Here is a 24,476-nt window from a genome sequence, read left to right on the forward strand (position 1 = left end):
TCTGTAAAACTCCTCCAACGCCACATTGCAAAGGAATTAACTTTCTTCCTTTCAGCTTTCTTCATTCTCCAACTTTCACACCCATACATAGTAATGGGGAATACTATGGCATGAATTATCCTGACATCACAAGCATGTCGTAAAAAAAGGGGGAGGGGTTGTATTGCATTCAGATATAAGTCAGTTATATCCAATAATATTTTGTGTGGGTGTACAAGACGGTCATCTTACATTCAGGGTCATCTTCCTTTCCAGTAAACACGGTATGTGGTTCGATAACGCCAATAGCTGTTGAAACTAAAAATAATTACTACATCCCTTGAAAGGTACCCCCAAAATCAGGCAGGCCAATGCCTCACCAGAGGGCCGGTCCTGTCATGGGTGACTTTTTCTCCTTCACATCATCAATACAATTGGGAATATAGATGTTTCTTTAGAGGGTTCACATACACACATATCAAATGTCTCTTGTGTCATTTTGGTTTTTATTTCTGGAAAACAAGATCAGAACAAAGAGAGAAAAAGATGCTTCCACTATACAGAGCAGAGAACAGGCACATTTGTGAAGTGTAGGATGAACGACAGGAAGGGAAGGGTACCCTCCTCCCACGCTCAACTCTATGTAGCTTGCAGGAGCTGCCCCGTCTATCTAACCCAACAGCCCTTGGAGGAGGTACACACTCCCCATACCTTTCTCCCCACTGATGGGATGGGGAATATTAGCGACCCTCCCTTGTGAGACAAGAGGCACAGTTGTGGGTGTTTTTAGAAAGTTAGCCCTCAACACAGCCTCACTGGACCCTCTACCATCAAGAAGGAAAGAGGAATTCTGGGCTTATCTCCACTGCAAACCATTCCCAAAGTATCCTGGGAACTTTAGCTTGGCAAGGGCATCGTCATCGCAAACCCCTAGCTGAACGTTCACAGTACAACGGTCCCCAGGATCCTGAAAACATGAACACATGAAGCTGCCTTATACTGAATCAGACCCTTGGTCCATCAAAGTCAGTATTGTCTACTCAGACCGGCAGCAGCTCTCCAGGGTCTCAGACTGAGGTCTTTCACATCGCCTACTTGCCTAGTCCCATTAACTGGAGATGCCGGGGATTGAACCTGGGACCTTCTGCATGCCAAGCAGATGCTCTACCACTGAGCCACAGCCCCTCCCCATAGATCTCCAGGGTCTCAGGCAGAGGTCTTTCACATCACCTACTTGCCTAGCCGCTTTAACTGGAGATGCTGGGGATTGAACCTGGGACCTTCTGCATGCCAAGCAGAGGCTCTGCCACTGAGCCACAGCCCTTCTGGGGAAAGGGAATAATTATTGAATCTCTGCACACTTAACGGTGTAGATATATTCCTAATCTGGCTCGCAAAGGAGGAGGTTTTCTGTGTGCGTATTCGCTTGAGGTGAGGGGTGCAAGAAGGCATGCAGTAGTAAACAGACGTGGTGCTCAGCGCTGGGGACAGACAGGGTTGATGCTGCAGGCCCCCAGGAGGTGCAGTTCCAATATTAAAGGGGTGACCACAACAGGCACACAACTTTAAATGAGACTTCCACTTAAGCACGAGTGCAGCCAGGAAAGGATTGCAATGTTGAAAGAAAAGGGAGGATTTGAGGGGTGTGTGTCTGAAATGGGAGCACCATGCGAAGGGGAGAATCGCGATGTCTCCCCCCAAAGCAAGGAACTCTGTTGGCACTGTAAAGAGGGCGGGATTCCCTGTGTCGATGTAAGGGAGAGGGCCCAGTTGGCAGCATAGAGCAGGGTACTGCAGCGTACAGGGTTTGTGCCAAGGCATTGAGTTAGCACCACCAGGAAAGAACAGCTGAGATGCTTTGGAATTCACTCTGCTGGGGAGTTGGGGTGGCGAAAGAGGAACGAAGAGAACTGCACCGCTTGCAATACGCTCCAAGCCAAGCTATCGGCCCAGTCCCCTCCTAAACAGCTTCCCCTTTGTCTCGGGTCCGGCTCAGCACATCCATGGGCAGTCCAGGGGGCTGACCGGCATTGGTGCGGTGGCGGGCCCGGGGGCGCAAGCGGCGGGGCGGCCTGGCCGAAGGCGGCCCTCCATCGCTCAACGCATCTGAACTCTCGTCGATAAAAGCCAGGTTTTCGCCCGTGTAGTCTATAGGCCGCGATGGGGTGGCGTTGCGGGCGTTCAGCTGGGCCACGCGCCGGTTGGTAGCCGGAGAAAGGCCTGGGCATGGCAGGCACGATGGCGGCAGTGGCGGCACCAAGGCCGGGGGCTGCGACGGCAGCAAGGGTGGAAGGGGCTGCGTCGGCGACTGCTGTAGCAGCTCCTCACCTTCTTTTTGTGGCGAGATGCCGGAAGGAGACGGAGGCTTCCCTTTCAAGGCCCCCGCTCTGTGCAGCTTGTCCGGCAACGCCATGTTTGGGACACGCAGCTGGGATGCCACGTTGCCTGTCCAGGAGGCTGCGTGGGCGGTCAAATCCCCCATCTGTGCAAAGTGAGAAGAGGAGAGGAAAAGACTGGAGGAGATCAGAAGCTCCTCAGAACCCACCTATCCACCCGTGCTTTCTTTCTCCTGTAGCCCTGGAGCGGTCGCAGAATAACAGATGGCTCTATGCTTGTTCTCCACGGAGAAAAATCTCAAGAACATAAGAACTGACTTGCTTGATCTGACCTGAGGGCCTTTTATTCAGGTAGGGTTGCCACCCTCCAGGTAATACTACAAAGAATAGCACTAATAACTGAACATGTAATTATACACAAATCAGTACTGAGGGTTTTTTTAGTTGTATGTTTGCAATGGAAAAAGGCTTGTATTTGTTGTGATTTATTAGTGAATATTATAATAGCAATATTGCATAATACAACTCAGTACTGATTTATGTATAATTACATGTTTGGTTATTAGTGCTGTTCTTTGTAGTATGCCCATTTTTGTCAGCGCCAGCCACAACTTTACTAACCCTGCAGGTAGTGGCTGGAGTTCTCCCGCTATTACAACCGATCTCCAGCCGATAGAGATCAGTTCACCTGGAGAAAACGGCCGCTTTGGCAATTGGAATCTATGGCACTGAAGTCCCTCCCCTCCCCAAATCCCTCCCTCCTCTGGCTTCGCCTCCAAAAGCCTACCGCTGGTGGAGAAGCGGGACCTGGCAACCCTATCCCCAAACCCCGCCCCTTCTGGCTCCGCCCCCAGACACCTCCCGCTGGTGGAGAAGAGGGACCTGGTGTAAGCTCTTGACCCATCGAACCAGACATCACCACAGAGACAATCAGATTCCAAGCAGATGGCTTTACTGGTCAAATAGGCAATACAGTGCATTGAAGGCAAGATGACAGCTATGGTTTGTCTTGCCCGTTATTTGGAAATATAAGGCAGAGAAACGGCGGGAGATTACAAAGCATAAACAGAGCATTATTTCCCAGGAGTGGCGTTCCCAGGCTTCGGTATGTGTAGCCGTCCTTGAGGTCTGGACGGTTCAGCAGAGAAACGAAAGGAAACATCTAAACCGAGATAACAGCCTGACATCCTGCTCCCCTTAAGGCCCCCTCCCATCCGGCAAGGGGGCTGGTCTGTCCGGGTAGGTATTGTGAAAGGCGTTGACAAGTTTGGGGGCGGAGACATCCCGCGCGTGAACCCATTCGTCATAGGCAGGGGGGAAGTGTTTCCAGCGGATGAGGTATTGTAAGGCCCCGTGGTGTATGCGGGAATCCAGGATTTTGGAGACTTCGAAATGTTCTTCCCCCCCCACCATTATGGGTTGTTCAGGAGGCGGCTCCGGGTGCCATTGTGGGGAAGCAACATGGGGTTTTAGAAGGCTGATATGGAAAACGGGGTGCACACGCCTCAGAGTTTTGGGGAGAGACAGTTCCAACGTGACAGGATTTATGAGGCGGGTGATGGGAAATGGGCCAATGTATTTAGCACTGAGCTTATGGCAAGGACGGGTGGAGTGCAGGTTCTTGGTGGAAAGGTATACCAAGTTACCCACTTGCAGGTCCCTACCGGGGGAACGATGCTTGTCAGCCTGCGCCTTGTATTTGCGCTTGGCTCGGTCTAGGTTGCTAACCAGCCAGGGCCATGTTGTACGGAGGGTGTGTGCCCAAGAGGCAATGTCGGCATCCCCCTCCCCCTCTGATCCTTCTATTGGGGTGATAGGACCGAAGTCCTGTCCAAACACCGCATAAAACGGGCTGAAACCTATCCCCAAACCCCACCCTTCTGCTAACAGCGGTCCTCTCTCCTATGCAAGGAGGCTTCCGTTAAAGCACCACTACTAGCAGAATGGATCATCAGGATCCAACCCATACAGGTCCCAATCAGCTGCTATGACTGACAGCTGCTGGGAAATGGGTCCCTCATAGTGTTGCCAACTCTGGGTTGGGAAATACCTGAAGATTTTGGGGACAGAGCCTGTGCGGGGCTGAGTTTGGGAAGGGAGAGACCTCAGCAAGGTATAATGAAGAAGAACAGTTGGTTTTTATATGCCGACTTTCTCTACCACTTAAGGAAGAATCAAACCAGCTTCCAATTGCCTTCCCCTCCCCATAACAGACACCCTGTGAGGTAGGTGGGGCTGAGAGATCTGTGACTAGCCCAAGGTCACCCAGCTAGCTTCATGTGTAGGAGTGGGGAAACAAATCCAGTTTGCCAGATTAGCCTACGCCACTCATGTGGAGGAGTGGGGAATCAAACCCGGTTCTCCAGATTACACTCTTTGCCTCCAAACCACTGCTCTTAACCACTACACCACGCTGGCTAGGGTTGCCAGGTCCCTCTTCTCCACTGGTAGGAGGAATTTGGGGCACAGCCTAAGGAGGGCGGGGTTTGGGGAGGGGTGGGACCTCAATACTATTAAGTCCAATTGCCAAAGCAGCCATTTTCTCCAGGTCAACTGACCTCTATTGTCTGGAGATCAGTTGTAATAGTAGGAGATCTCCAGCTAGTACTGGAGGTTAGCAACCCTAAGTCCACCGCTCATGTGGAGAAGTGGGGAATCAAACCCAGGTTTTCCAGTTCAGAGTCCACCACTCCAAACCACCGCTCTTAACCACTACACCATGCTGGCTCATAGAGGACACTCTCCAAGGCACCTAGTTTCTCCATGGGAATTGATCTCTGGTATCTGGAGATCAGTTGTAATTCCAGGAGATCTCCAGGCTCCACCTGGAGGTTAACAACCCCATAATGAATTTGTTCAAAAAAATTTTTAACTTAGCTAGTGGCTGCATCACCGCACCTTGTGGCAGTGAGTTCCACAAGTTAAAATTATTCATCGCGTTAATCTTCTTGTCCAGACTGAACCTTCAGTTTGTTGTGCCGCACGCAGCAAGGGTGAGATAAGGCCGCACCCCCACTGCCCACTCTTTGGTGTACCCAGTCAACTTCACCCCCCACTCCCCAAAATTATGTGGGGGAAGTCTTCCTCCTCATGCTAAAACCCAGGCTCAGAATTCAGGTGGTAGGCATTTGTCCCACGTAACCACCAGGAAGCACCGGGTTTCCTGCAGAAAAACCGAGTCCGTCCCATCCCCCAACTTGGCCAGGGCTGCTGGGAAGATCCACAGTGCCCCCTTCTTTTCACGCTAATGAAGGCCGGCTGCCATCTGCAGCGCTTTTATTGCCTTTCATCTGCACCCCAGAGTCAGAGAGAAAAACGGCTTTCAATTAGGCCACCTCCTTAATGAGCTCATGTGCAAAATTGATACCATCTGGTTTTTAAAAGGCAAAAAGGGAGCAGCTGTAGTCTCAGAATGTGAGAGCCCTGGCCGCTATTTCACATGAACACATGAAGCTGCCTTCTACTGAATCAGACCCTTGGTCCATCAAAGTCAGTATTCTCTACTCAGACCAGCAGCAGCTCTCCAGGATCTCAGAGGCAGAGGTCTTTCCCATCACCTACTTGCCTAGTCCCTTTAACTGGAGATGCTGGGGATTGAACCTGGGACCTTCTGCATGCCAAGCAGATGCTCTACCATTGAGCCCCAGCCCCTCCTGCAGATCATCACATCTGGGAAGTAAGGTTGCTAACTCCAGGTTGTAAAATTCCTAGGGACCCTGGGGGTGGCCTGGAGAAGGTATGGTTTGAAGAGGGGAGGGAACTCAGCAAGGTATAATGCCAGAGTGCTATGGTTGCCAGGTCTCTCTTGGCCACCGGCGGGAGGTTTTTGGGGTGGAGCCTGAGGAGGGTGGGGTTTGGGGAGGGGAGGGACTTCAATGCCATAGAGTCCAACTGCCAAAGTGGCCATTTTCTCCAGGGGAACTGATCTCTATCAACTGGAGATCAGTTGTAATAGCGGCAGATCTCCAGCCACCACCTGGAGATTACAACCAAGTAGACACAGAAACAAGCTCTTATACAAATGTAAGAAATTCTATATTATACCACAACAATTCTAAACATACTACAAGCTTACAAAAATACAAATACAAAATACAATTTTCCAAATTCCAATGTGGTATACAACCAACACATGCGATATTCCTATATCCACAAAGGTATGTACTTTTTCTTTCAATGCAAACAGGTAAGTATCATCTGTACTTTGTCTATTGCTGCTAACTAACCACCTGGAGGTTGGCAACCCTAGTACCCAGCCACTCTAACCATTACCACACACTGGCCCTCTCCCTAGGGTTGCCAACCTCCAGGTACTAGCTGAAGATCTCCTGCTATTACAACTGATCTTCAGCTGATAGAGATCAGTTCACCGGGAGAAAATGGCCGCTTTGGCAATTGGACTCTATGGCATTAAAGTCCCTCCCCAAACCTCGCCCTCCTCAGGCTCCGCCCCCAAAATCTCCATGTATTTCCCAATCTGCAGCTGGCAACCCTATCTCTCCCCTATTCTATGAAGTCAAGAGCACCAGCAAGAGATAGTTTGCCATCTACACCGCTGTAATTCAGGGAGGCAGTGACCCTGAAGGGAATCACAGAGTAGTGTAAACAAGGGGCTTATAAGGCACGGATCTGCAATCTCGCCTCACCTCAGCTCTTGTGCGTCGGGATAGCACTCTCAACCAGTTGCCAATCATGGTCAAGATGGAGGCAAAGTAGGCCAAACCAAGCAGGATCCAGAACCATACCAATGGTTTGTACCACGGATACTCCTCACTTGACGTATCACCTAGGAAGAAAGGGGAGGGATTGGTAGAAAAGTTGAGACGGATGCCTTTTAACCTCCCACAATAAACCCCAATCTGCCTTGAACATAGGATTGCCAACACCAGGTTGGGAAATTCCTGGATATTTGGGGGTGGGGCCTGGGGAGGGTGGCATTTGGGGAGGGTCAGGGACCTCAAAGGGTATAATGGCACAGAGTCCACCCTCCAAATCTGTCATTTTCTCCAGAGAAGTGATCTCTGTAGTCTAGAGGTCAGTTGTCGTTACAGTTGCCAGCTCCGGGTTGGGAAATACCTGGAGATTTTGGGGGTGGAGCCTGAGGAGGGCGGGGTTTGGGGAGGAGAGGGACTTCAATGCCATAGAGTCCAATGGCCAAAGCGGCCATTTTCTCCAGGGAAACTGATCTTTATTGGCTGGAGATCAATTGTAATATCGGGATATGCCCAGCCACCACCTGGAGGTTAGCACAGGAGCGAATTAATATAGCAAAGTGCAAAATATATTGAGTGCTACAATATCACAACATCAATTAAATACAGACAATAGTTGCTATCCCAAACAATTATATACAAAAGAAAAAAATCCTATTTAATCTTGGATATGGATCCTAAAGTTTCAAAAGTAGAATTCCACTTGAGTCCATAACATGGGAAACAGAAGAGAAGGTCCCATTGGTACCATCAGAGAAACTGGACCTTGTCTTCTGTTTTCCATGTTTTGGACTTAAGTGGAATTCTACATTTGAAACTTTAGGATCCATATCCAGGATTAAATAGGATTTTTTTCTTTTGTATATAATTGTTTGGGATAGCAACAATTGTCTGTATATATTTGATGTTGTGATATTGTAGCACTCAATATATTTTGCACTTTGCTATATTAATTCGCTCCTGTGCTAATTTCCAAACCCATAGGTATAAGTACAGAGGTGTTCTCTCTGTTAGTAACCACCTGGAGGTTGGCAACTCTAGTTGTAATTCTGAGAGAGCTCTAGGCCCCACCTAGAGGCTGATAACCCTACTTGAACCTGACCTCTACAACCCAGCCCAGTTTAGTGGTTAGACTGTCTGACAAAGATCTGGGAGTTCAAAATCCCCATTCAGCCATGAAATGTTGTGACTTTGGGCCAATCACTCTCTCTCTCCGCCTAAGTGCCTATTTAGTACAATTTTAGTTTTTCTTCCCAGAAATTCATAGCAATGGAAGTGCACCAGATATCCAGGGCCCTCTTAAGGGTTCAGAATGATATCTTCAAGAATTTGAAAATACACAATAGACACAAATAGGCAAAGTTCTCCAGACTGAAGGAACCCATGCAGACCTGGGAGCTTTATAGAAAACAGCGAAGGAGGATTGGCTCTCTGTGATCAGCTGATTTCCAAGACCAGGGGGATTCTGGGGCCACAGAGCTAGAACACTGTCTGAAACTACCCCCCAGTTCTTTCCTCCAACTACCAGCTCTAGTGGCAATAAGGAGTGGGGAACCGTAGAGTAAAGGACTGGAGAGAGTAGGGTTGTCAGTTCTGGATTGGAAAATCCCTGGAGATTTGGGGGGTCGAGGCTGTGGAGGGTGGGGTTTGGGAGGGACTTCAATGGGGTATAATGTCATAAGGTCCACCTCTCAAAGTGACCATGTTCTCCAGGGGAACTGATCTCTGTCACCCGGAGATCAGTTGTAATCCCAGGAGATCTCCAGCCACAACCTGAAGGTTGGCAACCCTAGAAGAGAGAGGCACAACCTTAAAGTACTGTAAAACTAGGATTGCCAACCTCCAGGTACTAACGGGAGATCTCCCACTATGACAACTGATCGCCATCCGATAGAGATCAGTTCACCTGGAGAAAAATGGCCGCTTTGGCCATTGGACTCTAGGGCATTGAGGTCCCTCCCCATCCCAAACCCAGCCCTCCTCAAGCTCCGCCCTAAACACCTCCCGCCAGTGGCGAAGAGGGACCTGGCAACCCTATGTAAAACCCACCTGCCACGTAATCGCCAAATCCAATGGTGGTCAGCGTGATGACCACAAAGTAAACGCTCTCGAGGAGGCTCCAGTGCTCCAAATGCTGGAAGATAACAGTGGGCAGAGACACGAAGAGGAGGCACCCGATGAGAATGAAGAGCAGGGCCGAGAGGATCCTCACGATCGTTGGACTGACTTGCCATTTCTGGGTGGGAAGGGAAGGGAACGGGGACAATGTTCAAGAAACACACAGTCTACCCAGAAGCCAGTCAACTCACATAAGAACATGGGACTTCTGCCAAAGATCTGTCTAATCAAGCTCCACTGTTGCCAACTCAATATTTCTGGGAAGCCTGGGCACGATGACAACAGCCCTCCCCCAACCCTAGCATCTGGCGTCCACAGGTATACTGCACCTGGACCCGGAGGCCCCATTTAGCTAATAACCATTGCTAAACCTCTCCATTTCCAGAAATTGAGCCAATCTTTAAAAAAAACAACCACGTAAGAAAATGTCCGCCCTAATTTGGATGGCCCAGGCTAGCCCGCTCTTGTCTGATCCTGGAAGCTAAGCAGGGTCAGCCATGGTCAGTATTCGGATGGGAGATCAGTAAGGAAAGCCTAAATCATCCGAACATTAGCTCCACAGTGGCAGACAGTGGTCATTTATGCATGAGTACTTGGACTCCCGTACCCCCCCTGTATGATTCGGTTGTTCCTTGGAGTTCTGCATGAGTTTTCCGTCCTCGCAATGTCCAGGTCTTCCCATACTCTTCCCTCCCCTCTGAGCTCAGCACGGCTGAAATCTCCGTGCAGAATGCAAAGCACAGGACACAGAAGACCAGCTTCCCTCACAGCCAATCACAAAGCAGTGTGTCAAGAGGTGGGGATTAAAATGCTTCCTGCTTCCTCGGGCTCTTTCTGAGCAAAAGAAAGGATTTTTAAAACCAAGGCTTGGATTTCTCCCCCACCTCTTTCAGATTGCTCCGTTTTTTGTTTTATGTTATTAAAATGCTTTTTTTGCAGCAATTAGGTTTTTTCGGGGGGGGATTTTCTCTCACAGTGAGCCAGTTTCAAAGCAGCATTTAAAGGATCAGGTCTTGATTTGAACTTGGAGACTGGTGGTGATTTGAGCTTGGAGACTGGTGGTGCAGAGATTCCCAACTGGAAAGTGTGGGTCCAGCCAGCAATGAACCTCAGGTAAAACTCCCATGCATAAATGACCAATGGCAAACCACCTCTGTTCGTCTCTTGCCTTGAAAACCCTACGGGGTCGCCATAAGTCAGCTGTGACTTGACGGCACTTTCCGCCATCATAATTTCGTCTTGTAGCAGGATGTTCCATATGAGAGCTGTAACTCCCAAAATATTGTCGAAGGCTTTCACGGTCAGAGTTCATTGGTTCTTGTAGGTTATCCGGGCTGTGTAACCGTGGTCTTGGAATTTTCTTTCCTGACGTTTCGCCAGCAACTGTGGCAGGCATCTTCAGAGTAGTAACACTGAAGGACAGTGTCTCTCAGTGTCAAGGGTGTAGGAAGAGTAATATATAGTCAGAAAGGGGTTGGGTTTGAGCTGAGTATTGTCCTGCAAAAGTATTGACCTGTAAGTATCAAGATAATGTGCTAAGGAGGGTATGGTATGTTAATATGGAACCATTGTATCCTGAAGTGATCTGTTAATGTGTGTAATCCAAAACTAATCTGTATGGCTATTGTTGAATGTTGTCTTTGTCTGGAGGTTTTTCAGGGCAGGAAGCCAAGCCTTATTCATTCTTAAACTCTCCTCTTTTCTGTTAAAGTTGTGCTGATGTTTATGAATTTCAATGGCTTCTCTGTGCAATCTGACAAAATAGTTGGTAGAATTGTCCAGTCTTTCAGTGTCTTGGAATAAGACCCTGTGTCCTGTTTGTGTCAGTCCATGTTCAGCCACTGCTGATTTCTCAGGTTGGCCAAGTCTGAAATATCTTTCATGTTCTTTTATCCTTGTTTGTATGCTGCGTTTTGTGGTCCCGATGTAAACTTCTCCACAGCTGCAAGGTATACGATATACTCCTGCAGAAGTGAGGGGGTCTCTTTTGTCTTTTGCTGATCGTAGCATTTGTTGTATTTTCTTGGTGGGTTTAAACACTGTTTGTAGGTTATGTTTTTTCAAAAGTTTCTCCATCCTATCAGTGACTCCTTTAATAAATGGCAAGAATAGCTTTCCTATGGGAGACTGTTTTTCTTGAGTTTTCTGATTTTTGTTTGGTTCAATGGCCCTTCTGATTTCATTCTTGGAGTAGCCGTTTGCTAGCAGTGCGTGATTTAGATGGTTAGTTTCTTCCTTGAGAAACTGTGGTTCACAGATCCGTCTTGCACGGTCCATTAATGTTTTGATTATTCCTCTTTTCTGTCGGGGGTGGTGGTTGGAGTTTTTGTGTAAGTCGCGATCTGTGTGAGTTGGTTTCCGGTAGACCTTGTGACCTAACTGAAGGTTTGATTTACGGATGACAAGGGTATCAAGAAATGGGAGTTTACCCTCAATTTCCTTTTCCATGGTAAACTGAATGTTTGGATGGATATTATTAAGATGGTTTAGAAAGTCCATTAATTTTTCTTCACCATGGCTCCAAATGGTAAATGTATCATCTACGAACCTGAACCAGACTGTAGGTTTGTAAGGTGCTGATTCTAATGCTGTCTTTTCAAAATATTCCATGTAAAAGTTTGCTATTACTGGACTGAGTGGACTTCCCATAGCTACTCCATCAATCTGTTCATAAAATTCTTGATCCCATAGGAAATAACTTGTTTGACAACAAGTTATTTCCTATGGGATCAAGAATTTTATGAACAGATTGATGGAGTAGCTATGGGAAGTCCACTCAGTCCAGTAATAGCAAACTTTTACATGGAATATTTTGAAAAGACAGCATTAGAATCAGCACCTTACAAACCTACAGTCTGGTTCAGGTTCGTAGATGATACATTTACCATTTGGAGCCATGGTGAAGAAAAATTAATGGACTTTCTAAACCATCTTAATAATATCCATCCAAACATTCAGTTTACCATGGAAAAGGAAATTGAGGGTAAACTCCCATTTCTTGATACCCTTGTCATCCGTAAATCAAACCTTCAGTTAGGTCACAAGGTCTACCGGAAACCAATTCACACAGATCGCGACTTACACAAAAACTCCAACCACCACCCCCGACAGAAAAGAGGAATAATCAAAACATTAATGGACCGTGCAAGACGGATCTGTGAACCACAGTTTCTCAAGGAAGAAACTAACCATCTAAATCACGCACTGCTAGCAAACGGCTACTCCAAGAATGAAATCAGAAGGGCCATTGAACCAAACAAAAATCAGAAAACTCAAGAAAAACAGTCTCCCATAGGAAAGCTATTCTTGCCATTTATTAAAGGAGTCACTGATAGGATGGAGAAACTTTTGAAAAAACATAACCTACAAACAGTGTTTAAACCCACCAAGAAAATACAACAAATGCTACGATCAGCAAAAGACAAAAGAGACCCCCTCACCTCTGCAGGAGTATATCGTATACCTTGCAGCTGTGGAGAAGTTTACATCGGGACCACAAAACGCAGCATACAAACAAGGATAAAAGAACATGAAAGATACTTCAGACTTGGCCAACCTGAGAAATCAGCAGTGGCTGAACACGGACTGACACAAACAGGACACAGGGTCTTATTCCAAGACACTGAAAGACTGGACAATTCTACCAACTATTTTGTCAGATTGCACAGAGAAGCCATTGAAATTCATAAACATCAGCACAACTTTAACAGAAAAGAGGAGAGTTTAAGAATGAATAAGGCTTGGCTTCCTGCCCTGAAAAACCTCCAGACAAAGACAACATTCAACAATAGCCATACAGATTAGTTTTGGATTACACACATTAACAGATCACTTCAGGATACAATGGTTCCATATTAACATACCATACCCTCCTTAGCACATTATCTTGATACTTACAGGTCAATACTTTTGCAGGACAATACTCAGCTCAAACCCAACCCCTTTCTGACTATATATTACTCTTCCTACACCCTTGACACTGAGAGACACTGTCCTTCAGTGTTACTACTCTGAAGATGCCTGCCACAGTTGCTGGCGAAACGTCAGGAAAGAAAATTCCAAGACCACGGTTACACAGCCCGGATAACCTACAAGAACCAATGTAACTCCCAAGTTGGGACTGTTGATTAATGAAGGGAGGGGGTTCCCAATGTCATGCTGATGAACACCACAAACACCTACGTTTTGGTAGCAGCTGCATGTCACAGATTCTGGAAACGCAGCAACGGGGTTTCCACACAAGATAGAAAGGGTGCCCAGGCAGAGGCAGGGAAGCAGAGCCACTCACCAAGAAAATATCCTCCACCTTGCCAATCCCCTTCCGTAGAGATGATCCCAGATGGTCCCCGACTCCAGCCAACAGCATCCCAAAAAGAGGAATTCCCACCAATGCGTAGAAAATGCAGAAGAGCCGGCCAGCATCAGTTTGGGGGGAGTTGTTCCCAAACCCTATGGGGTGGAAAGGCCACAGAAAGAGACAGAACAGCTATAACTGGACCAGATTCACCCCATTTCCCAGTTAAGTACCCTTTTGGAACACAAAAATTTGTTGACTCAGGAGAAGGTGGACTTCACAGTTGATGGATGCGTATTCCGCTATTTTGCTGCATAAGTACTCAGAAGTCCTTTCATCATTATTACAATTAGGTTTGCTTGCTAGTTGGGAAGTATCTGGAGACTTTGGAGGGTGAAGTCTGAGGAGCGCGGGGTTTGGGGAGAGGAGGGACTTCAGTGGAGTATAATGCATAGACTCCATCTTCCTGCGCAGCCATTTTCTCCAGGGGAACTGATCTCCGTTGCCTGGAGATCAGTTGTAATCCCAGGAGATCTCCAGCCACCTCCTGGAGGTTGGCAACCCTAATTACAGCCTTTGTTTGTTCCGGAGATGACTTGTGGTTCACACAATGCTTTGCAAAAGTGTACTTTTGGTTTTTGGGGTTATCCCCATTCTGTTAGGGTTTTTTTTTAAAAAAAAATAACAGAAATAAATACAATTACAGTTCACAAACACAGAAACACATAAAAACATAAAGCAAGCAAAACAACAAAAAGAAAAAAAAACAGCAAAACTATAATTGCAGCACTAATGGTCGAGGGCTAAATATTTGTTAAGTATTTGTTACCCATTCTGTTAGGTGAGTGCCAATGATCATTCAGTTCCCACCTCCTTGGTTTTTGCAGATGCCCCCAAATGAATCAGCCCTGTAGTTCCCGATCTTGCAGGCACCAGCGAGATTGTTTTCCCAGTCCTGGGCTGTAAATCCATTGTTCTCATTCCCAGCACTCTTTGAGCTGTGCCCAGTTGGCTTGTGAATCGCAAAATCCTAACTTTTCGAACAACTGACAAGCACCCTTCCTGCCCCAACGGCTTCTCCCCCTTCTTCCCTCTCAAACCCGATCCCCCGGTACCGATGGTGGTGATGACGGTGCCTGCGAAGAAGAAAGCGCTGCCCATGTCCCAGTTCGAGCGGGTCGTGTTGGTGGTGTTGTTGAAAAGGTCCACTCCGGCTAATATGGCCTCGCTTACTTGCTAGGAGGAAGGGCAGAGGAGAGATTAGCACTTAGAGGATCAGCCCCCCAAACAAAAGACCCAGCGGCCTTCCCCAGTGCTCAGCCCTCTTCACTAAATTTAAGACCAATCCTATATATTGGTAGGGTTGCCAACCTCCAGGTGTAGGGTTGCCCAGCTCCAGACTGGGAAATACCTGGAGATTTTGGGGGTGGAGCCTGAGGAGGGTGGGGTTTAGAGAGGGGAGGGACTTCAATGCCATAGAGACCAATTCCCAAAGTGGCCATTTTCTCCAGGGGAACTGATCTCTGTCACCTGGAGATTAGTTGTAATAGTGGGAGATCTCCAGCCACCACCTGGAAGTTGGCAACCTTATCCAGGTGGTACCTGGAAAGCTCCCAGAATTACAACTGATCTCCAGATGACACTGTTCAGTTCCCCTGGAGAAAATGGCTGCTTTGGGAGAGTGGATTCTATGGCAATATACCCTGCTGAGGTCTCTCGCCTCCACAAACCCCGCCCTCTTCAAGCTCCTTCCCCAAATCTCCAGGAATTTCCCAAGCCAGAGGTGGCAACCTGTGTGTGTGTGTGTGTGTGTGTGGGTGAGGGATTGCAGAAACTGCTGTTGCATGATACCTGTATAATCACATCTGGATACATACCTGAAAGTGACATCAAGGCATCATATGATGCTGATCTCCCCACCATTATTGCTCCCACTGTTTCATGAAGCCTAGGGCCAGGGCAACCTGTCCCCAACCTGCCCTCCCGCCGCAGTCTGAGGTCTTGCTTTGAGGAGGTCTTTCACATCACCTCCTACATCATCACCACGAGAGCTAGCATGGTGGTTAACAGTGGTTAACAGCAGTGGTCTGGAGCGGTGGATTCTGATCTGGAGAACCGGGTTTGATTCCCCACTCCACATGAGCGGCGGAGGCTAATCTGGTGGACTGGATTCATTTCCCACTCCTGTACATGAAGCCAGCTGGGTGATCCTTGGGCTAGTCACACTCTCTCAGCCCCACCTACCTCACAGGGTGTCTGTTGTGGGGAGGGGAAGGGAAGGTGATTTTAAGCTGGTTTGATTCTTCCTTAAGTGGTAGAGAAAGCCGGCATATAAAAACCAACTCTTTTTCTTCTACTTGAGCCTTTTAAGTGGTGCCAGGGATAGAATTTGGGACCTTCCGCATGCAAAGCAGATGCTCTACTACTGAGCCACGGCCCCTCTTGTGTGTCACGAATGTAGCACAGTCAGTGTATTGTGTAAATAGCTAGATTCAAGGCCAGTAGCACCTTAAAGACCAACAAGATTTTCAGAGTATAAACTTTGGAGTCAAAACTTCCTTTAGCCTTTTATGCAGGGATGTTTCCCTGCGGTCACCCCTGCCGACTGCTTCGGGGCTTCCTTTTGATTATGCACACCTTTCCTGCCCGTCAGAGGCCGCCTCGCGCTCCCTGTGCGTTTTGCCTGAATTTTCCACATTCTTTCTAAAACATTTTCCACATTCTTTCTGGAAAACCCAGGCAAAATGCGCGGGGAGAGCGAGGTGACCTATGATGGACAGAAAAAGAATGCATAATCAAAAGGAAGCCGCAAAGCAGTTGGGTGTGTGTGTGTGACTGCGGGGAAACGTCCCTACATAGAAGAAGAGGAAGATGAGGAAGATGAGGAAGAAGAATAGGAAGGTGGTTTTTATATGCCAACTTTCTCTACCACTTAAGGCTCAAACCGGCTTACAATCACCTCCCCTTCCCCTCCCCACAATAGACACCCCATGAAGTAAGTGGGGCTGAGAGAGCTGTGACTAGCCCAAGGTCCCCCAGTTGGCGTCATGTGTAGGAGTGGGGAAACAAATCCAGTTCACCGCATTAGCCTCCGCCACTCATGTGGAGGAGTGGGGAATCGAACCTGGTTCTCCAGAGTCCACCACTCCAAACCGCTGCTCTTAACCACTACACCATGGAAGGCCTTTGTCAGATACATCTCTGACAAAGGGAACTTTGACCCTCCAAAACTCATACCCCAAACATCTTGCTGGTCTCTTAAGCTGCTTTTAGACTCGAATCTCACTGTTCTACTGCAGACCAACACGACGACCCTCGGAAGCTATCTCCAGTGTATTGTGTAGGTAGCCTTCCTTACACACTCCAACTCCCTCAAATTACCAGGGATCATTCCTGCTTCTTGTTCCTGACAAATCACATTCCCAATTCTTTGCTTTTTGGCAAGACGCTTTGTCCAATTGTTGTTAGTGTGAGAAGCTGGTACTATCCTTCCAAGTTAGGCTCCAAATACAGGGTCTCCCAATGTGAAATCTCGCAGCACGGATCATTTGCATCATCTCTTGTGTCAATGCATTGTGCATGAATCCTGAAGCGCCACGCTGTGCACAGTTTGCGGTTTCAAAACACTGCCGCGGCTGAGGTACATTTTGACTGCTTGATATAACCTCTTTTAGGACAGGTATATTTATAACTCGAATGAATAATGCCATCCTAAGGGTCTAACTTGGTGAAAGGCAGGCAGTTACAGAGAAAATTAATACAGAAATCAAAGGAAAGCCTGCAGAAATAGAGAAGGAGAAGGAGGAGAAGAAGAAAGCAGGATGATGCTGCTGCACTCGTCTTGTTAGTGGCTTTCTAGAGGCACCTGGTTGGCCACAGTGTGAACAGATTGCTGGACTTGATGGGCCTGGGTCTGATCCAGCAGGGCCCTTCTTATGTTCTTAAGAAGAGGTGGTTTTTATATGCCGACTTTCTCCCCCACTTAAGGATCAAACCAGTTTACAATCACCTTCCCTTCCCCTCCCCACAACGGACACTCTGAGAGGTAGGTGGGGCTGAGAGAGTGTGACTAGCCCAAAGTCACCCAGCTGGTGTAGGAGTGGGAAACAAATCCAGTTCACCAGGTTAGCCTCCACCGCTCATGTGGAGGAGAGGAGAATCAAACCCGGACTCTCCGGATCAGAGTCCACCGCTCCAAACCACCGCTCTTAAGCACTACACCACCCTGGCTCTGTATGTGTGTTTGGGGGGCTCAGGCTGTGATTCTTGATATGAGAATTTGGGGCTTACAGCCACACCCCTATTTTCATCCATGAAAGGTTGGAGGGCGGGCACCCTCCTTATCCAGAAATCCCTTGACCAGCTCTGCTTTTGCTAAACAACCACAAATCGCTTCTCCTTTCCCCCTCAGAATTTTTTTAAAAAAAGGTATACATGAGTGGGGAGAAGCGAGGGGGCGTAACAATTTCTGGGCCCAGGGATAACTGGGGCAGAGACTCACACATCTCCGCCAACACAGATCTTGCTTGTTTTATTCATTGTTAGGACCGGTAACTATGCAACCCTGTATTATTTTTTAAAGATATATAAATAATTCATATATTTCATAAATAAATACTTGGCGTTCAATATAGTTCAAAGCCCTTTGCATAGACTGTCATGTGGTAATCCTGGTAACAATATTGTAAGGTAAGTCTTGTATTATATCCCCATATTGCTGGTGGGAAGACTGAGGCAGAGGTCATTTATGCACGGGTACTTTCACTCACGTTTGCCCCTGGTGTTGTTCCTTGGAGTTATGCATGAGTTTTCCATCCATCAGAGATGACCTCGCTGCCAGCCCTCGCAAATCCCGGGACTTCCTGTTCCTGTTAACCCGATTCTTCCCTCTCTCGAGCTCAGCCCAGGTGAAATCCCCACGCATAAGGCAAAGCGCGGGACACGCATCTTGGTTTCTCTCACAGCCAATTACAAAGCAGTGTGTAAAGAGGTGGGGATTCAAATGCTTCCTGCTTCCTTGGAGCTCTTTCTGAGCAGAAGAAAGGTCTTTTAAAACCAAGGCTTGGATTTCTCCCGCCCCCTCCTTTCAGATTGCTACATTTTTTATTTTTTTTGTTCTTAAAATGCTTTTTTATGCAGCAATTGGGTTTGGGGGGGATTTTCTCTCACAGTAAGCTCTACAAGCAAGTCAATTACAAAGCAGCATTTAAAGGGGCGGGGACTTGATTTGAGCTTGGAGACTGCTGGTGCATACATTCCCAACAGGATAGCGTGGGTCCGGCGAGCAATGAACCTCAGGTAAAACTCCCATGCATAAACAACCAGAGAGAGAGAGAGAGGTTTGCCTAAAGCCACAGAGGCCAAATTTGAACCAGGGACTTCCCAATTTATGGTTCCCAATTCTTAGATGGGAGTGTTCTGGAACAGGGAAGACAATGCTTAGGTGAGGTAAGAGCTCCTTCCTGAAATCTTGGTGTTGATACAGAATGGGAGGTGTGAAGCAAGAGTCTTGATATGGTGGCATCCATGGAGGTTAGGGTTGCCATCTCCATCTTGGAAAATTCCTGGGGATTTGGGGGCAGAGACTGAGGAGGGCAGAGTTCGGGGAGGGAGCTCAGTAAGGATGTTGCCATCGAGTCCGCCCTCCACAGCTGCCATTTTCTCCAGAGGAAGTGATCTCTGTAGTCTGGAAATCAGTTGTAATTCCAGGAGAACCCCAGCCCCGGTCTGGAGGTTGGCAACCTCAATGGAGGCTTGCCTTTCGACCAAATCTCAGCCACCCAATGGATCGGCCTGGCCCACCATCACAACACCAGAAGGGCCTTGCAAGGTTAGCTGAAAGGTCTATCTAGTCCAGCGTTCCAGTTCCCACAGTGGCTAAGCTGATGACTCTAGAAAGCCTACAAGCAGGGCACAGAACCCAAAGCCTCTCCTCATTGCTCCTTCAGCAACTGGCATTCACAGATACACTGCCTCTGAACATGGAGGCTCTGTTCAGCTATCATGGCTGACTGATATGCACTGATGGACTTATCGTCCATTAGAGCCAGCATTGTGTAGTGGTTAAGAGCGGTGTACTCTAATCTGGAGAACCGAGTTTGATTCCCCACTCCTCCACATGCAGCCTGCTGGGTTATCTTGGGCTAGTCACAGTTCTCATCCAACTCTCTCAGCCCCACCTACCACACAAGCTGTCTGCTGTGGGGAGAGGAAGGTGTTGTGATTGCAAGCTGCTTTGAGACTCCTTTTGGTAGAAAAGAATGAGGTATAAAAACCAACTCTTCTTCTTATCTACCCCCTTTTAAAAGAAGAAGAGTTGGTTTTTATATGCCGACTTTCTCTATCACTGAAGGGAGATTCAAACCGGCTTATAATCACCTTCTCTTCCCCTCCCCACAACAGACACCCTGTGAGGTAGGTGGGGCTGAGACAGCGTGACTGGCCCATGGTCACCCAGCTGACTTCATGTGTAGGAGTGGGGAAACAAATCCAGTTCACCAGATTAGCCTCCGCCGCTCATGTGGAGGAGTGGGGGAATCAAACCCGATTCTCCAGATCAGACTCCACCGCTCCAAACCATCGATCTTAACCACTACACCACGCACTACACATCTTGCAGCTGTGAATTCTATTCTCGTTGCGCGCTTCACAGTTCCCTCCATCTCCAGCCCAATTCGATCTCTCCCCACCTTACTTGTGCCTGTCTGCTCATTCATCTTATCGGTGTCCCCACCTGCTCATTTTATCCTTTGCTTTCCCGTCCAGCCCTCTTTGCTCTTTCCCTCTCACCTGAATGAGGACATCCAGTTCGTCGGGCCCCACACACTGGTGCTGTTTCAAGAATTGTTCCCGGTGCCCCTTGAGAAACTGTTCCCGGTAAGCACTGAGCTTCCCCTTCTGGTGGACTTCATAGGGCTGCTCCAGCTGGCGGAAGATGAAGGCCCCGGTGACGAGGTAAACCAGGACCACGGTGAAAAGCGCAAAGACGGTGGTGAGGCGCATCACAGCGCTGCTTCCGCGCGGGGTCACGCTCAGGATTGATTCCTTGGATGGGTAGCAGACGACCAGCATGGAGCCATGGTGGTCAGGAGGGCAGACGGCGGGGGGCAGAGGCGGCGGGGGGTAGCTCACTGCGGAGGGTACAGACAGAAGATGTCATGAGTGCGCTGGGATGCGCTTTATATTTCCACGCTCCCCATCCATGTGGGGATGTAGGACCAACAGAGGGTGAGACATGGGCTTAGATCCAGCCAGCTTTTTCATTGAATCTCACCCAATTCCCCTCCCCACGATGGCCCCTGACCCACATGGCTCTCATATTATAGTTTTCATGATTACCATCATAGGTCTTTGGGTTGGTCAATGGAAGCTTGCCGTTCGACCAAATCTCAGCCACCCAATGGATCGGCCTGGCCCACCATCACAACACCAGAAGAGCCGTGCTGGGTTAGCTGAAAGGTCTATCCAGTCCAGAGTCCTATTTCCCACAGTGGCCAAGCTGATGACTCTAAAAGGCCTACAAGCAGGGCACGGAGTCCAAAGCCTCTCCTCATTGCTTCTTCAGCAACTGGCATTGACAGATACACTGCCTCTGAACATGGAGGACCTGTTCAGCTATCATGGCTGATATAGAATCATAGAATCAGAATCATAGAGTTGGAAGGGACCACCAGGGTCATCTAGTCCAACCCCCTGCACAATGCAGGAATTTCATAACTTGGGTTAATCACAGCTCTTTAAAGAAGAAGAGTTTGTTTTTATACCCCACTTTTTCTCTACCTTTAAGGAGTCTCAAAGTGGCTTACAATCACCTTCCCTTCCTCTCCCCACAACAGACACCTTGTGAGATAAGTGGGGTTGAGACAGTTCTAAGAGAACTGTGACTGGCCCAAGGTCACCCAGCAGGCTTCATGTGGAGGAGTGGGGAAACCAACCCGGTTCTCCAGATTAGAGTCTGCGGCTCTTAACCACTACACCACGCTGGCGATCCCTCCTTCCTTTTATGCGTAAAGGGCCGCCAAGTCCCAGCCAACTCATGGCAATCCTAGCAAGGGGCTTTCATGGCAAATGAGAAGCAGAGGTGGTTGGCCACTGCCTTCCTTAGCAGTCTTCCTTGGTTGTCTCCCGTCCAAGTACTGACCCTGCTTAGCTTCCGAAATCTGACGGGATCGGGCTATACCGTGACGCCTTCCCTACCTCTCCTTCCTTTTACATCAGCAGAAGAGTTGGTTGGAACCCAACCCAAGGGGTCGCCCAGTGAAAAGGAATGCCACTGTGGACAAAAGGAAGTACTTCTTCACACCATGCACAGCTGGCTTATGGAACTCACTGCTACTCAGACATGGCAATAGCCATTTGCTTCAGCGCACACAAAAGGAACCAGTCCTTCATGTCACACTGTTACTTTGTGGAAATTGCTGTGCTATGGCCGCTTACATACAGAAGGCTTTGAAAACAGATTTGACAAATTTGAGAAGGACGTGTCTATCACCTCCAAAGATGGTGCCTCTCTCTCAGTGTCAGATGTTGAAGAACAATCATGCAGGGAAGGGGTGGTACATTCATGCCTCGCTCGTGGACTTCCTAGAGGTAGAATCATAGAATCAAAGAGTTGGAAGGGACCACCAAGGTCACCTAGTCCAACCCCCTGCACAATGCAGGTAATTCTGAACTATCTCCCCCCCCCACACCCCCAGTGACCCATACTTCATGCCCAGATGATGGCCAAGGTGCCCTCCCTCTCATGGCTGGTCATGATGTAGGACTGGATACATCTTGGCCTAATTCAGCAGGCCAGTTCTTACAATCTGTTTGCTTTCTGCCTCTCCAGTCCAGGATTAGACAAATTCATGGATGATAGCCTAAGGATAGTAAATTAAATCCTCCAGCTACAGAGGCAGTATACCTTTGAAGGCCAGACACTGGCAGGAAAGTATATGAAAAACCTTTTCTGTTCATGGCTGGTGGTGAGCTTCCCAGGGGCATCTCATTGGCAGACACACGATACCGGACTAGATGGATCGTCGAAACAACCCATTTTAATTTTCCCCCGCTCCGCCTAATCTCTTTCGCAGTCCCATCATCCTGTTAGATTAGCACAACTTGATGTTTCTGAACCTTTAAAGTCAACCAAGTGGGTTAAATATTGGTTATACTGAGCACTTGCATCAATATTGAGTTTTTTCTCCCTTTCTTTATTTGTTCCCCTTAAACAGAACGACTTCAATTCAAGGCTGAGTGAGCACTGCGGAGTTCTTTTCTGTTCTTTTCACTAGAACAAACAATTTCCCAAAGCCAAGCACAAACAGATCCAAGTGGTGGAATCTTCCTCCAGGACAGAGGGGCCGAAGTCTACGTTACCATCCTCCCCAAATCCTTCCCTTTGATTTGGACCCATAACCCACGCTAGGGGAAAGAAGAGACCCCCAGACTAACCACTTTCTCAATCAACTGCAAGCCGATCTCATTGAATACTAATTTCCCCCCAATAGCACTTTTGGCTGGTGGCAAAATTAGGTACATAGCCCCCCCTTTCCCCAACCACATCTCCCTACAATAACCGTTTTGTCCCCCCATCTCTTCTTCATTTCTCCCTTACTTGGGGATGGGGGGGGATCTTTCTCTCCCCCCCACAAGTCTTTTCCACCCAAGAGGGAATGAAGTTGTGCAGGAAAAGGGCTCAAATATTTAAAGAAGGGTTAAGAAGATGAAATGGGGGGTGGGGGTGGACAGAGGACAGGATTCTGTCCCTCCACTGTGAACAAAATATATTCTTGAACGGGGAGGGATGGAGACTTGCACAGGGGGAAGCAACACTGGGAAGAAAGTCAACAGCAATTTTCATCCAACTAGAAATGTTATTCTGCTGTTTTACATTTAATTAAAAAGCATTTGTCAACCAGCGCATTCCTGTACATCTCTTATTTACACGTTGCTTGCAAAGAAAAAAAAATTGAGACCTGAAAGGTATACACACTTGAGAAGTCAACTCACACATAAAATGCAGTCTTTTACCACAGTAGTGGGTCTGGCACCCACATATTCGGGAACGGCTCGCTCTTTGGTGCCCCTTCTCCCATCCCCCGAACTGTGGTACTGATGTAGTTAGAAACCAGGTTAGGGAAAGGTTTCTCTCACCAAATACGACATCCCCAAAGACTTTCCTCCATGCTTTATCTCTCTTGGGGTGTGGCAGGGGGATTGGGATTCAGGAGGCAATGGGGGGGGGAGGAAGCTACCCCCAGTTGCCCCGTTCCCCATTACACACTCACCTGTGAAGCTGTGCTGGTTTGAAGACCTGATATTTTCGCTACACAAATGGGTCCTTTTATAGCAACGAACTGGAGCACTTTGGGGGTGTGTGTGTGGGGGGGAGGGATATGGAAACCGCCTGCCCTTCCCAGCACTGCGCTGTGGTGGGGGAGAGAGACGCCTGCGGTACAGCGGGCCCCCTGCCAACCCCAAAGAACCAAGGATGGCTCCAATTAACTGGAGACAATTCAATTAAAAGATGCTCTCCCTCCCCCAGGTACAGGGCAACCAACCACAGGAGCTGGCAAGCTTCTTACCTGGCTCTCCGGGGACAGCGATCTTTCTTCTGAGGCGCTTCTTTACTTCCTAGACCTACCTGCTCCCACTGTAGGGGGGACAGACATTTCAGCTAAGGAAGGGTTACCAGGCATAAATGAGGAGCAAGCAGCCGATTGTTAGAAGCCCAGCAGGTGGCACTCGAGGGGGTTCAGATGCCGGGCATTTCCCACGCAAAAAACGACCGAATCTCAAAATATTGGTACCAACGTAGCAAGTTTCTGCATCACACAGAATTTTTCCTCAGGCAGAAAAGGCCTATCTGAAAAGTCTGAAGGAGAGGTTTTTTTAAAGGATGGAAGATGTTTGGCTCATGCTTTCTCATCAGACCTGGAGAACAGCCGCCTTTCTGTTCTGGCTTGAAGAAGCTTTCTATGCGACACAAAAGCTTGCCGCGTTAGCCTCAAGCTTGGTGCAGTTAAGATCGACCCTCATTAGAGCACACATACA

The 24,476-nt window shown here is 48.2% G+C and overlaps 2 protein-coding genes across 2 annotated transcripts in view; both read right to left on the bottom strand.

The window, feature by feature from the left end:
- Positions 1-24,476, bottom strand: part of RPS6KA4 (ribosomal protein S6 kinase A4) — a 336,421-nt gene that overhangs the window by 247,645 nt on the left and 64,300 nt on the right. The window lies entirely within an intron of this gene.
- On the bottom strand, positions 1,940-20,538 carry KCNK4 (potassium two pore domain channel subfamily K member 4). The gene is made up of 6 exons (XM_056853048.1): positions 20,229-20,538; positions 14,555-14,675; positions 13,434-13,594; positions 9,077-9,263; positions 6,962-7,101; positions 1,940-2,461 (listed from the first exon to the last, which is right to left on the bottom strand). The coding sequence occupies exons 1-6, from the start codon at positions 20,508-20,510 to the stop codon at positions 1,940-1,942; spliced, it is 1,413 nt and encodes a 470-aa protein (XP_056709026.1). The 5' UTR covers positions 20,511-20,538.

Source organism: Euleptes europaea, chromosome 7 (assembly GCF_029931775.1).
Source record: "Euleptes europaea isolate rEulEur1 chromosome 7, rEulEur1.hap1, whole genome shotgun sequence".
In the NCBI taxonomy this organism is placed as follows: Eukaryota; Metazoa; Chordata; class Lepidosauria; order Squamata; family Sphaerodactylidae; genus Euleptes; species Euleptes europaea.